The 16,758-nt window shown below is 40.1% G+C and overlaps 1 protein-coding gene across 1 annotated transcript in view; it reads left to right on the top strand.

The window, feature by feature from the left end:
- SYNE2 (spectrin repeat containing nuclear envelope protein 2) overlaps positions 1-16,758 on the top strand; it is a 3,814,665-nt gene that overhangs the window by 2,480,135 nt on the left and 1,317,772 nt on the right. The window contains exon 85 of the mRNA XM_044073561.1: positions 1,147-1,350. Within this exon, the coding sequence (XP_043929496.1) occupies positions 1,147-1,350 (204 nt within the window). The remainder of the gene's footprint in view (positions 1-1,146; positions 1,351-16,758) is intronic.

Raw genomic sequence — 16,758 nt, 5'->3', positions numbered from 1 at the left:
ATTTCTGCTTTCAATTGTGTGTGCTGGGTGCAGTGTGTGTACTACTGACAACCTTACTGACATCATGAGTACTTTTATGTGAGAGCTTTGCCTCCAGTGACATTGTGTAAATACATCTCTCACATACCATATCAGGTTGTTTGAGAATTAACTGGTTGTCAGTAAACGAGACAATTTCTACATTGCCTCAGGATGTCCATATCCACCAAGCTGGGAGAGAAGTTAGTGAGAAAGTTTATATCCATGGCAACAGACCCTTTTTTATTGATTAGATAGCTAGAGTGAGAATATAAAGCAATGTCAGGAGTATTCAGTTTGCTGCTAGGTTCTCAGTTGCATTTAACTGCATTGCGGTGTATGACATCTGGAGTTTGTTCCATCCTGCTAAAATTTCAGGCAGTTGCTGAAGTTTCTTTATTCTGACATTAAGCTTCCAGTATTACTTTTCTGTAATGCATAACCTGAGGCACTGAAGAGGAATTGTAAAGTGAGACATTATATGTAGGTGTCATCTGTGTTTTGTTCTGTTTTGCATCGCAGAACATGCTAATACAGTGTGTGATGTAAAGGTATCTTTTTTTAACTATATCCCTGCCTACTCACTCACTCTTATTTGGTACTGGGTTAATAATGTTACCTGGAGCAGAATGTCAAAAAAAATTACCACAGTGAATGTCCACAGCTTTTGCATACTAATCATATTTCTAGATTTCTGTCATTTAATTATCTGCTTAGCCTGACTTTTGTTTAAAATTGACTTAGATCATTAACTGTCACTGAACATTTGACAAGCTGTTAGTTTGTTTGGATGGAATCTGGTGGTGTACTGTCACTTTAATACCAGGAGCAGCCCATAGTTGCTGGAAAACAGTAACAACCAGGATCTGTGAAGTTGTCTGATGTCCCTAGGTCACTTGCTTAACTATAGGGCTGACAATGCAAATGAGCTGCTTACAGGTTGAATTTTAGTCATGTGACTGAACGCTGTGTACAGAAAGAGATAGCTTTAGAGGTGTGAGGGCTTGTATTTAATTTACAACCCATAAATATTTAGCAAGCATCTTTCACGTGTGTTAAACTGAATGAAAACTAGTTACTAAAGGTTTTAACACCCACATCTAATTGAATGTAACTGCTGAATGACAGGGTGACGAAAAAAGAAAGAAGGAAGTTGCTGTGCAGCCTGACAAGCTAATGACAAGACTTCCCCACCATAATATTATTCATGACTGTCAAATACAAGCTTCTGAGCTGGAGCAGTGGCTAAAAAGATCCATGGTGTGTGTGACAGAGCAGCTGCAAACTCCAGAAATGCAGGAAAACTTGGAGCAGCAACTTCTAGAATGTCAGGTAAGGGAAATATGAGTTAAAGTAAACACTGAGCTAAACCATTTGCCTTTCAGCTGTGGAGTATCCCTTAAAGACACAGGACTTAAATTAATATACAGGTATTTTTCAATGGACCAAGAGAACTGAGGCATAAGTGACACCAATTTAAAGCCCTGCTGCTGTTGCCTGTATTAAAACTGCTTTAGAGATCAGTTAAAAATAATTCTGTTTAGCAATCCTTTTCTCTTTTCTTTTACATTAAGACTCTGGTCTGATGTATGAGTCTGCATTTGGTCAGCATTCATGCAAAATAGACTTTGTGGATCACTCCTTACTGGAACAAAACACGGGAATACTTTCTGTTGTTTTTATAGTAGACAAACTGTGTCAGCATGTTTATGTGACATTTCACAGTTTACACTATACTCCCAGAGCTTAATATATCAATTGCAGTTTTACTTTGGAGAGAGGTTCTATTTACATATTATAAAATTATGTCACAATTTGTAGCAAGTTTAAAATGTAAAAGTATTGCCAGCAAAGGTGGAACATCATACCCCAGGTTATAAATGATCAAGAAAGCATGACACAGTGTGCATGGTGCAGGTGTTAATTATTCCCTGCCCAAGTGCTTTGGCCCTGGGAGGGCAGTAGTGCCAGTAACAGTACCAGTCTATATACAGCCCAGGGATGCCATTGTTACAATTCTAACATCAGTGTCTGCTTTTCTTTTATTTGTTGAAGTTTGTTACTTATGAAAATGCATGTTGTATTTCATTTTATTTAAACTACTCATTTTGATATGAAAAGCTTTTCAGTCTGAATTCCATGGGTGACTACAGTTCCATTCATGAAACTGTCAAGAGAATTTTCTTAATTTTATTTCAGACTATTGGAAACTATGAAAATTGCAAATGAAAATGTTCATATCCTGTTGGAAGGGAGATTTCATACAGCAGCATGCGTGACACAGTAGGCAGATTTCTTTGTAGAGTATGCGTGCAAAGGTGTGGCTTTGCAAATATTCTCAGGTGATTTAGTGTCCTCCAATCAACACTATGAACTATGTAAATTGCTAGTTTTGGGCTGTCTGTGGGCCTGCATGCAGAGTGTGTGCATATGTATCAGTGTGTATATGGACATGCATACCCTTGAGCACATGTGTTCTACTAGGGAATGATGTCTCATGCAGGACTTTTTCATGTTATGCTCATCAGGGTAGGCTCTGGCCTCCTTCATCCCTGAAGAGAAAAAAGCAGATGTTCTAAAATTAATGAATGAACTGAATATCAAATAGCCTACACAAGCAAAGTTGCAGAGTGGGAACACTTGCGTTTTGCTGAAATCTGTCATTCATAACATTTAAACATAGTGAAGTTCATTTCCTAAAATGTTTAGTAAGTGAAATGCATTGTACTGCATAGCCTCATTTGTAAATGAAATGCCAAGGAATAAATAGAAATTTTAAAGCAGAGAATATTGCGGTTGATTTCTCTTATTTATTATTTTCTTTGTATTCATTAATGGGTAAAGCAGTGCTCTACATGGACCTTTTTCAGACTCATCGCAGGAGTACATACACAAGAGATACATGATATAATACAGGTGCAAGAAAACAACAGCATATTATCAACATGTATGGTTTAGTATTTGCAGCATATAACAATATTATAGTTGTAATACAAGCCTTATTTGTCCTGTCGCACACAGTTTGAACTGCACATTTGTGCAAGACAAGTTTTCAGTGTGATTCATTTGTTTGTCATAAAAAAATGCATACTTTGCAAAAGACCCGATTATTTTTTTGTATTCAGGTTAGATAGATACCTGATATGAAGGAGAAAGAAAAACATTTATGATAATTTTTGCTGGGGGGGGGGATTGAAGGAGACATTGTGTTTACATATGTGCAATATTGTTATTAGGCTGAGATTTAGAGTGGATCCTATGAAATGTAGCTAGACAAGTCATGAGGGATATTATCCAGTAAGTACTTGCATATGGCATTTTTCAGTAGAAGCTTTTTGAGGTTATTTTGAAAACTTGACTATGATTCAGTAATTTCAGAGGAACAGAGAGAACTTCCCAAAGCTTGAAGTCTATGCTGGAGAAGCTGTGGTCACTGCAGGTGAGTGTAAGTGGACAGAACAAAGAGATGGAATGTTCAGTTTGAGTGACCTGAGGTTCTGAGACATAGCTAAGGTAGAGTAAAGAGGGAGGCTGCCCAGGTGCAAGATGCTATGGAGCTCGGTCAGCACATGAGGAAGGTGCATTAGTGTAGCGCCAGCTATAGCACATCATGTGGCATTTTAATAGGAGGAGAGATCTTTGTTTTTTTCTTCTACTTTTTTGTTCCTTGATTTGTGGTTGAGGGGTGGCAGATAACCTAGCTAAGGTTCTGCTGAAGTTGTTGTAGTGAAAGATTGAGTTTGCCTTTGAAAAAGAGAAATGATTCTACTGTAAGCAGTTTATGAAGAAAATACCAAGGAGGAAATCTACTGTCTGCTACATAGAATGCTGTTTGTTTTTCCCAAGAGCGATACATGGTGTTTGTGATGTTGCAGGAATTGTGACCCAGCATACTTTGTTAGAAGTTACCTGTAGAAAAGACAGTTTTCCTACCTGTGGTAATAAATGTAAGGTGTGTGTACAGGTTGGTTGGTCAGAAATAGAGGTCTTCCTGCTGGCTGGGTTGTAAAATTAACCTATTTTTATTCCAGGTTTTTATAAAATGCATCAGATTTCTGCATGTGTTAGTGTAAATCTCTTTGTCATATTTTCCGCTTGGGATAAAAAGTAGAAGTTGAAAATATTTGTGTAAGGTAAATTAAATTGGTTCACCTTAGGCATAAAGGACAAATTGTTTTATAAGAACACCTTCTTCTTTATGGATGAAAATGCAATGTTCTTTACACCTTAACACCTTCAGTTCATTTTGCAGAAGTAAGAGCATTTTAAGACAAGTAATTTCAAGTCATTTGAACTACTTGGCTAAAACAGATGTAATAAATTAATAAGCCAAATCTGTAGTAGAGACATCTGCTAGTGTAATACTTGAAAAAAAAAATGTGTCTATATTAATGTGTCCATTCCAATCCCAGAATGAAAATCTAGTCTGTTTTGAAAAGGTAACATTTGTTGCATTCGATCTTCCTCTACAATGAATAAAATCTCACTGAAGAGTCACTCACAAAAGTAGCATTAACATTAAAGATTGAAACGGTACTAATTTTATGAACTTTAGTAATACCCTGATTTAGGATTAGGTCCATTCTCGTTATGGTATTAAAAAGCCAAGATATTTAAATTAAACCAAGAGTAAATAAATTTTTGTGATGACTTGAGGTACATACCTCTCATCCACTTAGCAAGAAATCCTGGCAAAGGCAAAAATAATGGGAGGGGGGCGGTGGGAATGGACCCAAAATAGGAACAGATTTTAACTATCATCTTTATTAGCTTAGAAGGCTGATAGAATAATAGGTTTTCCATTAACATACATTTTTCTGAAGGATATGAAGTCTGAAACTCAAATGTTTGTCATTATTTACTGGCCTCAGTCCTCAGTGATTTTCAAGGTCACCACAAATATTTTGAGGAACAGACTAAAAATATGATGAAAAAATCTAGACAGATGAGAGTTACGTTGAGATACTCCAAGTTGTAGTATTGAAAACCATGAGGCCAGAATGGAACACTTTTTGTCATTTCTGTAAGAGCAGGCTGTTGCAGAGAGATAGTATCATTAGAACACAGAATGAGCTGATAGAATGAATCACCATTGCACTGTTCAGAAGAGAGCAATTAAAAATAATTTTATGTCATACATTTTGTCTTTGGAAGCCTTTTTAGTATCAGAAATGTCTGAAATGCAAGAGAGAATGGCTACTGAAGACACCTATTTCTGTTGAATTAAAGAGACATTTGTTGCCATTCTAGGAATGAGGAAGCCAGGGACAACACCCTGGCAGCTGGCTAAAAAGGTGCAAGCAGACTTATCTCTAAACAGCCCCACTTCTGTACTATGTTTAGGAACACCCTTCTATCCATGAACCATTTATGAAAAGTTGACAATTTTCAGCAAGGAACAGGTGGTATAATATGTCACTGACTTGGGGATATAAGTTGTTCGCAGAACTGTTAGGGACTTCATTGCCTGTTTCCAAGTTGTCATTCTCAGCCTGCACAGTTGATAAGAAAGAGTTTCTTTGCCCACTTATTTGTCATAATTTTGGTAACATTGTATGCTAATGTCTGTTAATTCCCATGCTGAGAGCAAGCTGGAAGAATTTCAGAGCCAGAACGCTAGCTGATACCTTTTACATGTATATACCTTTTCCACTGACATACAGACCAAGTCTCTTTCACTAATACATGCTTAAAATGGACTCCCAAAGTTTGACCTGATGTGTCCTTGGTTAACATTTTGCTAGTGAGAGAAAGGAGAAATTGGAGACCTGGGTTCAAAGATATCTGTCTGTATTCATCACCACTGTTAACTTGTTTTTCGGTAAATACAGAAAAGAAAAATTGAACTCCAGTGGCTGTTCTTTAATTCCTTCAGCTCCATACATACTACTGAAATTCTCTCTTGTGGAGTCTTGCATAGCAAACCATTAGGACAGAGAAGGAAACGGAAATTGATTCCAGTATCTTAGGAATGTTCTGGATGTCAAGTAAGAGTTTTTTTAGTTAAAAGCTCTAGCACCATTAGAATAATCTTGGGGAGGGAGGGATGGGGAGAAACAGAAAGAGATATACGAGTCTTTGTTGTTTTAAATAGCCTGTAAAATCTGTTTGTTTCAGTGGGAACTAGCTCTAACTTCTGTATGTTTTTATCTGTTTCTAGTTGCTGAAAATACAGTAAAGCCTGTCAAACAACAGATTGTAAGGGCTCTAGGAATGTTAATTGAATTAAGAATTAGTCAGTGTAAGGATAATAGTGCCACTCCTTTTATATTCAGTTCTGCAGATACATTATTTAATCATTTCATGAATTCTGGGGCATTTTAAATATGCTTAAAGACAGTGCACCAAACTGAAACTTGGAGATCGTACCAGCTGAACCCTAGAAGCCTCCTATGACATTTCAAGATAAAGATGTGAAGATATGTGTCTACATGTCTGGAGTCATTCAAATGTTATCTTTATGCAGAAGTCTGCAAGCCAGGTTTCATATACTTTGTTTTTTACAAAGCTGTTTAAATTTTATAAGTCTGTTATGGGCCTTCACTGATTCTCTTTTTTGGAAGCAGGAAAAACCTTGAATATAATCCAGTTCGTCATTCTGGTTCTGAAATCTGTTCTGTTTCCCAGGTGAATAGAATGTTTCTCAGAAATGGGATTGCCAAGACAGGCTAATGTTTTGGTGTAGAGAGGTACAGATGCAGACTGGTTTATCACAACACTCTATGGATTACTCACCTTGATGTTACCTGTCTGACCCACTGGTCTGATGTTATCTACTCCCAAGTGAATTATGAAAAGACTAAACCAACCTCCTGTGTCCAGTTTACAGGGAAGAGAGCAAGTGGTGGTAGATATGTGTCTCATGACTAAGTGGTTTAAGACCATGGATAAGTAGTGTGGAGGTAGATGTGTATCTCATGGATAAGTAGTGGTAGATATGCATCTCATTGATAAGTAGTGGTAGATATGTATCTCATCAATAAATGGCTGTAGATATACATTTCATGGCTAAGTGGGTTAGATATGCATCTCTTGGATAAGTAGTGGTAGATGTTCATAGGAGGTTACTAGGCTATTTGCCCTAGGGCCTTTATAAGCCTAGCCATGTTATACCCTTTTTCTCTTATTGACCAAATTGTATAGTCTGTATTTGCAGTGCGAGTCTATGATGAGCACCGACTGCCCTTATCCAAGAGGGCCATACATGACACCACCCAGCGTAAATTTACTGTCTCCGATCCAGTTGTCTAAGTTACACTTAAATAAGGCCATTGAGGAGCTCTGTTTTATGTGAATTAGGAGTTTGTTCCAGAGGAGTGGCAATCTCTGGGAGACATATCTGTCTCTCCAGCATGTTCTGTTAATGTCGCAGGCTAGGTTAAGATCCCTAGAGCAAGTGAATCTTGTCCAATTTGACTTGCAGATGTGCAGCATTTCCATTAGGGCAGGGTCGGAGACTGCTCTGTAGGCCAGGCACAAGTCACCTCAGCATCCTATAAGATGTAGAATACAGTGACAGGGCCTTCATGGCTAAGTGGTGCATCTTATGGATAAGTGATTGTAGACATGCAGCTCATGAATAAGTAGTGGTAGATGTGCATCTCATGGCTAAGTGGTTGTAGATGCATCTCATGGATAAGTAGTGGTAGATATGTATCTCATGAATAAGTGCTGCTAGATATGCATCTCTTAACTAATGGAGGTAGATATGCACCTCATGGATAAGTGGTGCTAGACATGCATCTCATGGATAAGTAGTGATAGATGTGCATCTCACAGCTAAGTGGTGGTAGACATGCATCTCATGGGTAAGTGGTGCTAGACATTCATCTCATGGATAAGTGGTACTAGACATGCATATCATGGATAAGTGCTGGCAGACATGCATCTCATGGATAAGTAGTGATAGATGTGCATCTCACAGCTAAGTGGTGGTAGACATGCATCTCATGGGTAAGTGGTGGTAGACATGCATCTCATGGGTAAGTGGTGCTAGACATTCATCTCATGGATAAGTGGTACTAGACATGCATATCATGGATAAGTGGTGGCAGACATGCATCTCATGGATAAGTAGTGAGAGTTATGCATCTCACAGCTAAGTGGTGGTAGACATGCATCTCATGGATAAGTGGTGCTAGACTTGCATCTCATGAGTAAGTAGTGATAGAAATTCATCTTATGGCTAATTGGTGGTAGAGATGCATATCATGGCTAAGTGGTTGTAGACATGCATCTCATGGATAAGTGATCATTGATATGCAGCTCATGGATGAGTGGCAGTAGATATGCATGTCAGTGATAGATATGCATCTCATGGATAAATGGTGGTAGATGTGCCTCTCGTGGCTAAGTGATGGTAGATGTGCATTTCATGGCTAAGTGGTGGTAGATATGTGTCTCATGGATAAGTAGGGGTAGATATACATCTCATGGATAAGTGGTGGTAGATCTGCATCTCATGGATAGGTGGTGGTAGATGTGCATTTCATGGATAAGTAGTAGTAGATGTAAATCCCATGGCTAAGTGATGGTAGTTGTGCATCTAATGGATAAGTGGTGGACGATATGCATCTTGTGGATAAGTAGCAATAGATCTAGTCTGTTTTGAAGGAGCTCATTTCTTTTTGATGCTGCTGCTGCATTTTCAACTCTAAACTTGTTGCTTTCTTTGAAGTACTTCTTATTTCTGCATTGCTACTACTTTGCTTCCTACTAAAAGGCTATTTTAGTAAGGCTAGTTTGTGATGTATTTTGAAGATGGAAGTATGAAGTGTTTGTTAAACGTTTTCCATAGTTTTTAACTGTTAATAGAACATTTTTAGAGATAAAAAAAATTGGTCCTGCCATGAGGATTTTTTTTAGATTTTTAGCTTTTACTTCCTTGAGGAAAGACTACATTTTGAGCCATGCATTGTTGTGTGTTACAGAAAAAGTAAGCAGTTGTTCAAAAGTAGGTTTTCATTGTACCGCTTTTTATCATATACTATCTCATTTTTCAACTGTATTAAATTAGCTTCTCTCTAAGGGATATGTCTGCATTTTCTCTAGTGAGAACATTAGTTAGTTTTGGAATCCCATACTGGTATTACAGGTGTGTTAATTAATATCTTTGACACACATTGTGAAAGTGACTAGTGTATGTCAATCCTGGATTAAGTAGGAGGACAAAGAGGGTGTCTGTCTTGGGCCCCCTGTCTTAGGGGATCCCCTCTGTTGCATCCTTATATGGCATTTAAATTTCATTCAGTGAGCCACTTTTCTCAGAATTTCTGTACTCACTGTGATTTAGTCTTACAGCGTAGGTATAAATAGATTCTTACTTGCAAGAATCTTGAACTCAGCCAGTGCAGTTTCTTGAAAAAAAAGTTATTTCTCATGATCTGATGATGTCGTTTTCATTCTTCCTCGCCAATGGGTTCAGATCTGATACTTGGATCCGACTTGACTACATACAATAGACTTTGGATCCAGCTCTCAAGTGTCCCCCTCTACCCATAATGCTCTGTTCCATCCCAACATCTCAGATCTCATTTGCTGCCATCATGGTTAGATGCAGGTTCTGCTCTCGCGTTGTAAGTGACTGTGTTTTTGGATAAATGTTCTCTGTCTTATTATTTCTTTATTAGTATACCTTTTTTTACTTCTTTCTTTTCCCTCTAAGCTTCACTGGGCATTAGGAGCTAGGGTCTAAATATTTCCTGTCACTATTTCTTCTACTTCAGTAGTTCTTCCATACCACTGTTGGCATTTTTCTTTTTTCCTTACCTATCTAGATATTTTCTTTAACATACCATAGCTGGTATTGCTATTTGTCTTCTTTTCATTTATCTGGTGTTTGCTCTTGTGTGGTTTACTCTGCCCTTGCTATTTCTTCCCCTATGTCAGACAAACCAACAGGGTTTAAGAAATGCACTTCTTGTAGGCATAAGATCCGCAACATGAGTGCCCATGAGAAGTGCATTTGTTGTTTAGGACCTGATCACCTCAATTTGGCTTGTTCAGTATGCTTGACCTTCAACCCTAGAACATTAGCCGACAGACACAATAAACTTATCCTTAGAGGCCTCTTGCCTGCTTCTTGTGGTGTTCAAACCCCCACAAAATCGCTGAAGTCTATTTCTTTGCAAACCAAAAAGAGGTCTCAACTGAAGTCTCCTAGGGCTTCGTCGGAGCCATTGGAGAAGATCAAAAAAATTTCAGACCTGACCATTTTGGATCCTAAACCTGGGAGTTTTCATTTGGATCCAAAATGCTGTTCAGATCCTACAGTATCAGCTCCAATAGTAATCTCTTTACTCCCTTCTACCTCCTCATCAGATCCCAAAGCCTCTGATCTGAGAACTAGCACTGCCCACAAGAGCCATACTCCAGAGTGTACCATTAAACCTGTATCTCCTTTCCTCTGTGGCCAAATGTTCCAGACTCTGAAGAAACACTCCAGACCCTCATCCACAGCGTCTTCCAGGTCTTCTAGGAGTTTATCAGATGCAGATGTGGATAGGGTGATGTGGAAATTTCTCAGAACTCAGATCCAGTAGGGGTCCTGCCAGCTCTGTCCCCTCCTGGATCCATGACTGCACCTTCTAAGTTCATTCTCTCTCTTTCTCTGTTCCAAGCAGTGGTTTTGGAGTCCCAGGATATGGGTTCCCTGAGAGTTTTTGCGTCGGATTTGAGGGAAATGTTTTCCTCATTTCTGACGGTTTCCCTGACCTGCTGTGCTACAATACCCTCTGATCTGAGTGAGTCTTGGATCTGATATGTTGGCGCCTGATCCAAGGAGTTAGCTTAGACTCCGGTTTTATCAGATCCTTTCCTTCATGTCAGAGCCTTAGCCCTGAACAGTTTGGATCAGATTCTCTCCTTGAGACTCGGATCTGGGGATGGCCCCAACCTACCGTCTTCAGAGGCATTGGCTAGAAGGAGGGGGGGGTAGGGGTTTCCCCTGGCCCTTCAGCTTTCAAGGTGGTAGAAAGGGATTTCTGTCTTCACAGAGAACTGTCTTTTCTTGTCTTGGATTCTACCCCTTTTCTCTCTTTGGTCCTGAGCTCTGAGCCCATCAGACATATCCCACAATGACAGCCAGTTCTAGGAAGTCTCCAGACAGTTCCTCTAGAGAAATTTACCCCCCTCTTCTGATACCTCTCCTGAACATCCCATGATGGAGATTCCTCAGTAGAAGACATGTAAGAGGAGACACACAGACTCCTTGACGGAGTCGCTCACAGAAGACACTGATTTTGATGAGGGACAAGGATCTACTATCGCTACCTAATGACATCTCCTTTGGAGATATCCTTGAGATCTTCCAACAGAAGTGTGGCGTGTTTTTCCAGTCTCCTTTTCTTGAAGACTCATTGTTTCTTTAGGCTTTTGGTTCTGGACCATCTATGTCTTGGTTGACCACCCCCTGGCGGCTGAACTGATTGACTTGGTTTCCCACCGGGCTTGAAAGGAACTAGACACTCTTGAACCTATATCCCAAGTGCCCAGACAAATTTCTCGTCCCAGCTGCTGATAGACCCCACTGGAACAAGGGAGTCCCACTTGATGCTATGGTGGTGGCAGCAGCCACCAAGAAGGATCTAGCTCAGCAGAGCTGTTCTGTCCATCTGCTGAACAGGTTGTCCAGAGCAATGGACAGATTTGGGAAGTGACTGGTCATCTCAGCTACTATCGCACAGAGGTCTCTAAACTACTTGGCACATTTCACTCAACTGCTGAGAGATTTGACTAAGGAGTTACCAAATACTCTCTTGGAGTCTTGTCTGTTGAAGGTTTCAAAAAGAGTTCCACTCAACTGGCCACTTTACTGTCCATTTCAAATGCCGAAGGTACCTCTCAAGCAGCCAGTTCAGGTATAGACATAAGGAGACATGCCTGGATGTGGCTATGCAATTTTGCGGAGCCCTTTAAGATGTCCTTTGTCAATGCCTCCTTTGATGGCACTTCCTTGTTTGGGCCATCATTTAAGGACATGCTTACCTGCAGTGAACAAAAGGGAAAGAATCTGTCTGCCATAGGAATTTAATTTTCTACCCCTCAGTGGACCTTCTCTAAAAAACACCGAGGTGGTAAGAAGATGCGGTTCCATAAATCTCAGGGGCATTTCCAAGATCTGCGTGGAGATAGTTCCTTCAGAGGCAGAGGATGAAATTTTAATGGTAGACATTGCCCTAGGGGCAGAGGGGGCCTTCAGAACCAGGGCTTTAGACATTCTTTTTCTGATAGGCACTATCAACGTTTCTGAAGCACTGCCTGACTGTGCAACTCTGGAGGCAGTCGAGGGTCATTTCTCTTTGCACCTGGATGCATGGACAGATATCACAAAAGATTCATGGGTGCTAAGAATCATATCTGCTATGCACCATTTTCCCTTCCACCTTCTCCCGAAAAGAAGAAACTTCCAGACATTCCACCCAGTCAGAGGAAGGATGCAGCACAAGAAATACAAAAGCTGCTACAGAAAAGAGTCATCCAAGAGGTCCCATCAGATCAGATAGGATTTGGAACTTATTCACAGTTCTTTTTTAGTGCCAAAGTAAACAGGGGACCTAAGACCCATTTTGGTTGAACCAGTATGTAAAGAAGGTGAAGTTCCAAATGGGCACAGTTCAGTCCATCCTGCCCTTTCTGCACAAAGACAATTGGATGTGCTCTGTAGATCTCCAAGATGCATACTATCACTTAAAATAGACAGGTGATCCAGGAGACATCTACAGTTTTGGTTGGGAGCCAGTCATTACCAATTCAGAGCACTGCTCTTTTGGCTCACCACAGCCCCCAGGGTGTTTACCAAATGCATGGCAGTCGTGGCAGCTCACTTGAGACTCAAGGGATTCCAGGTGTTTCCATATCTCGATGATAGGCTCCTCATCAGCCCATCCAAGCTTCAACTGTTACAACCCAGGGACTACTTGCTCCAGGTTTCCAACACCTTAGGCATTTCACTAAACTGTACCAATTCAGACCTAGTTCCGGTACAGATCCTGGTATTCATAGGGACCCTACAAAAAGCAGCAAATATTCCAACTCCTCAAATACTCCAACAAAACAAGGCAAATGAAGCAATAATATTCCGTTTATTTCTCACAAGGTAAGCGCTTTCGTCTTTCCAACGAGACTTCTTCAGACAATACTTTCACATAAGGAACAGTCATTTATACTATCAGCAGAAAATCACATGACAATCTAAAAAGCATCACTTAAATAATTACTGAATAATGTCATATAAAACTTTAAAAGACATACATGTACTATAAACTCTAACCAGCCTAACTCTTCCTCTATATCCTAAGTCTCATATGGACAAATTATGTGAGGAAGAAATGGGAGCTAGAAAAAGTCAAAGTAATAAGAAAGTTATGAATAGTAAGTATAAACATAATATTTCTATGGCTATTCATAATAGTGTAGATTCCAAAGCTATTGAGAGTGTCATTACCCACAAGTGGAGCATTTTTAGAACTAATAAAGAGCTGCTGGGCAAGATTGGAAATGGACCGAGTTTTATTCAAAAAAGGAGGAAGAGTTTTAAAAATTATTTCCAGTCTAAGCTTAATTTCAGTAAACAGACCAATTCTAAATGTAGGATGGTTAAGTGTTTAAATTGCAATATAAGTAATTACTTGTATGTAGATAGTAATCAGTATGAAGTGTGAAGTGGGAAGTAATACTGTTAAAATCCCAGGTTTATTTAACTGTAAAGTTAAGAATGTGGTTTATCTAATTATAAGTTTGGAATGCAATGCATTTTACGTAGGTAGAACTTCAAGAGAATTATATCGACGTATATATGAACACAAATATACAATTTAAGTTGAGGATGAAAAGAATGCTATGAGTAAGCATTATAAAACCAAAACATATAAAGTTAATTTTAAATTTTTGGTATTAGAAAAAATAAATGACACAGAGTTCTATATGAATATAGAGGAAGAGTTAGGCTGGCTAGAGTATTCATGGCAAGTTAGGCTAAATGCTTATTTCCCCCCTGGTCTTAATAACAAGGAAGAATTTGTAATGTATTTGAAAAGAAGAGGTTTCAAACTTTAGTATTTATTTCATTTATTCACATCAGTTGCATGGGTTTATTTATAGTATATGTATGTCTTTTAAAGTTATATATGACATTATTCAGTAATTGTTTAAGTGATGCTTTTTAGATTGTCATGTGATTTGCTGCTGATAGTATAAAAGACTGTTCCTTATGTGAAAGTATTGCCTGTAGAAGTCTCGTTGGAAAGGGTGTTGAGACGAAAGCGTTTACCTTGTGAGAAATAAACGGAATATTTATTGCTTCATTTGCCTTGTTTTGTTTGATTCATAGGGACTCTTTTGAATACTACAACTCAGGTGGCTTCCTTACCTCCCCACCACATCACCTCCTTAAGACATCAGGTGCAGTCTATACTTTCTCACACTTCTCCTCCAGCAAGATTAGTGCTACAAGCTCTGGGATCCATGTCTGCTGCCATACTGCTAGTCCCTTTAGCATGCTTCTTTATGCAAATTCTTCAGTGGAACAGTGGACCTTGGTAGTTCAGTGGTCCATTATTTATCAACCCCTATTGTTTCCTATCAGACTCACTCCTGGATCCAGTCTGACAATCTTTTCCTGGGCATACCATTCATTCTTCCATCCCCGGTTGCCACATTGAGCACAGACACTTCTCATCTGGGCTGGGGGGACATTTCTTGGGAAAGATGGTCCAAGGTATGTGGTCCCCTATAGAGACCAAGTTGCATATCAGTGTCCTAGAGATGAGAACAGTCTTTCTAGCAATGTAAGCATTCCAATAAGTTCTCCCCCTGGGAACTGTTGTGATTCAAACAGACATGTCAGTTGTCTGGTACATCAACATGCAAGGAGGAACCCGATCTTGCCCACTGTGCAGAAAGGCCATGAGGTTTTGGGGATGGGTGATCACTTCAGACCGCTTTCTCATTGCAATGCACATCCCAGGAAAAAACAATGCATTAGCAGACAGGCTCAACAGATGCATTGTGATGCCTCATGAGTGGTCTGTCACTCAATCAGTAGCAAATATGATCTTACGCTGCTGGGGCCAGCCTTGCTGTGACCTATTTACCTTACCACTCAACAAGTGCAGCAAGTACTTCATTCTGATTGCCCCTCAGGGGGGAGTCACTGAGAGATGTCCTGATTCACAATAGGCCCCCAGGTCTCTTGTATGCCTACCTTCTTCTTCCTCTGATTCCAAAGTTCTTACAGAAAGTAGACAGTCTGAAGAGCTCAATCCTGATTGCCCCCTTTTGGTCTCGGCAGGTATGGTTCCCCTTCCTACAGTCTCACTTGCGATATCCTCCTTGGATTCTGCAACCCACTGATGTCTCGCCCATCAGGAGTTCAGCCTTCCAGTCTCCATGCCCTCAAGCTAACTGCATAGATGTTCTTCGTGTTTCACTGTTGCAGACATCACATTTGGGTTATCTGCTTGCTGTAGCCCTCAGTCGGCCTGATTATCAAAGTCTTGGGTCCTGCGTCGGTTACTGTCTCATCTTCCGTGATGTCAGGTAGTCAGTGGTATAAAGCATGCAGCCAACACCATTACATCAGTCTTTCTTGCCGTGCTGTGCCCGAAGCAGAAGCAATTCTCAAGTGCCGGTTGGCCGACTCCTGAAATTTTTGTTTTCGAGTTTCAGAACCGAAGTCTTCAAATAAAGCGAACTACCCCATTGGGGAAACTTTTTTCTTGCTCTAAACCGATGTCAGTAAAGGTCAATAATTGTATTTCTTGTGGAAAGCAAATATCTCATAAAGATTTTTATTCGTACTGTATTCCTTGCCTAGGCCCTGACCACGATGTACCACGCTGTCTGTTTTGTGCCTTATTTAAACCATGATCAATTCGTCATCAGTATATTTTCACTTCTAAATATTTTGGTACTTGGTTCAATTATCCAGATGTGTCTTCGGTAAGCCATCCGACTACCGACATTCTGAAAAAATACAAAGATAGACAGAGACAGTCCACCTAGGTCCAAAGCTGCCGACGACGCTTCTCCTAAGCTAGTCGCCAGTTCACCAGTACTCAGTGAGGCACTTTCGCAGCCCCTGATACCCACTACTTCAGATTCGTAGGCCTATACTGAGACCCATTCAGAGTCCGGTATGCCAGAAGATGCTTCAACTGTGGAACCTGCGGATGTCTCTACCTTGGATGGGTCTGGAGCCGCTGTGCAGACACCGGCTTATGAGGGTGTATTCAGGCCTACTGACTTGCATATTAAACCGATGCCATCTTCTTCTTCAAGGCCTAAAACTCAAACCATGCCTAGGAAACCGACACCAAGACTGCATGGGCAGGCCTCTATGCCTAAAAAACAAATTATAAGAATGGCTGAAGACCTTATTACTTTAATCAGAGGAAGCCAGCCTTCCCCTTCTAGGAGACCTAGGACTGAATTTGCTTATGATACTACTGACCAGGATTCTGAAATTTCTGTCTCCTCTGATGACCAGGACTTACCCTTATCCACTTATGAGGATTCTGCTGCAGAGGACTCTATTCCCTCTGCTTCTCCCTCAGAGGATTTTTTTTTTGGTGAAACCTTGCATACTCTTAGGGAGCATTTTCAATGGGAAAGCCAGGACAGGATTCTAAAAAGAGGCTTAGAGATTTCTTACTCCTGCCCCAACACAGGCCTTTAGCTATCCCTCCTGTGCTGGACATTGTTGATGATGCCTTTTCAGAATCTAGCTTGGCCCCTGACTCT

Source organism: Protopterus annectens, chromosome 6.part0, assembly GCF_019279795.1.
Source record: "Protopterus annectens isolate FY-2018-M chromosome 6.part0, PAN1.0, whole genome shotgun sequence".
Lineage (NCBI taxonomy): Eukaryota > Metazoa > Chordata > Ceratodontiformes > Protopteridae > Protopterus > Protopterus annectens.
This window is presented reverse-complemented; position numbering and strand designations above follow the sequence as displayed.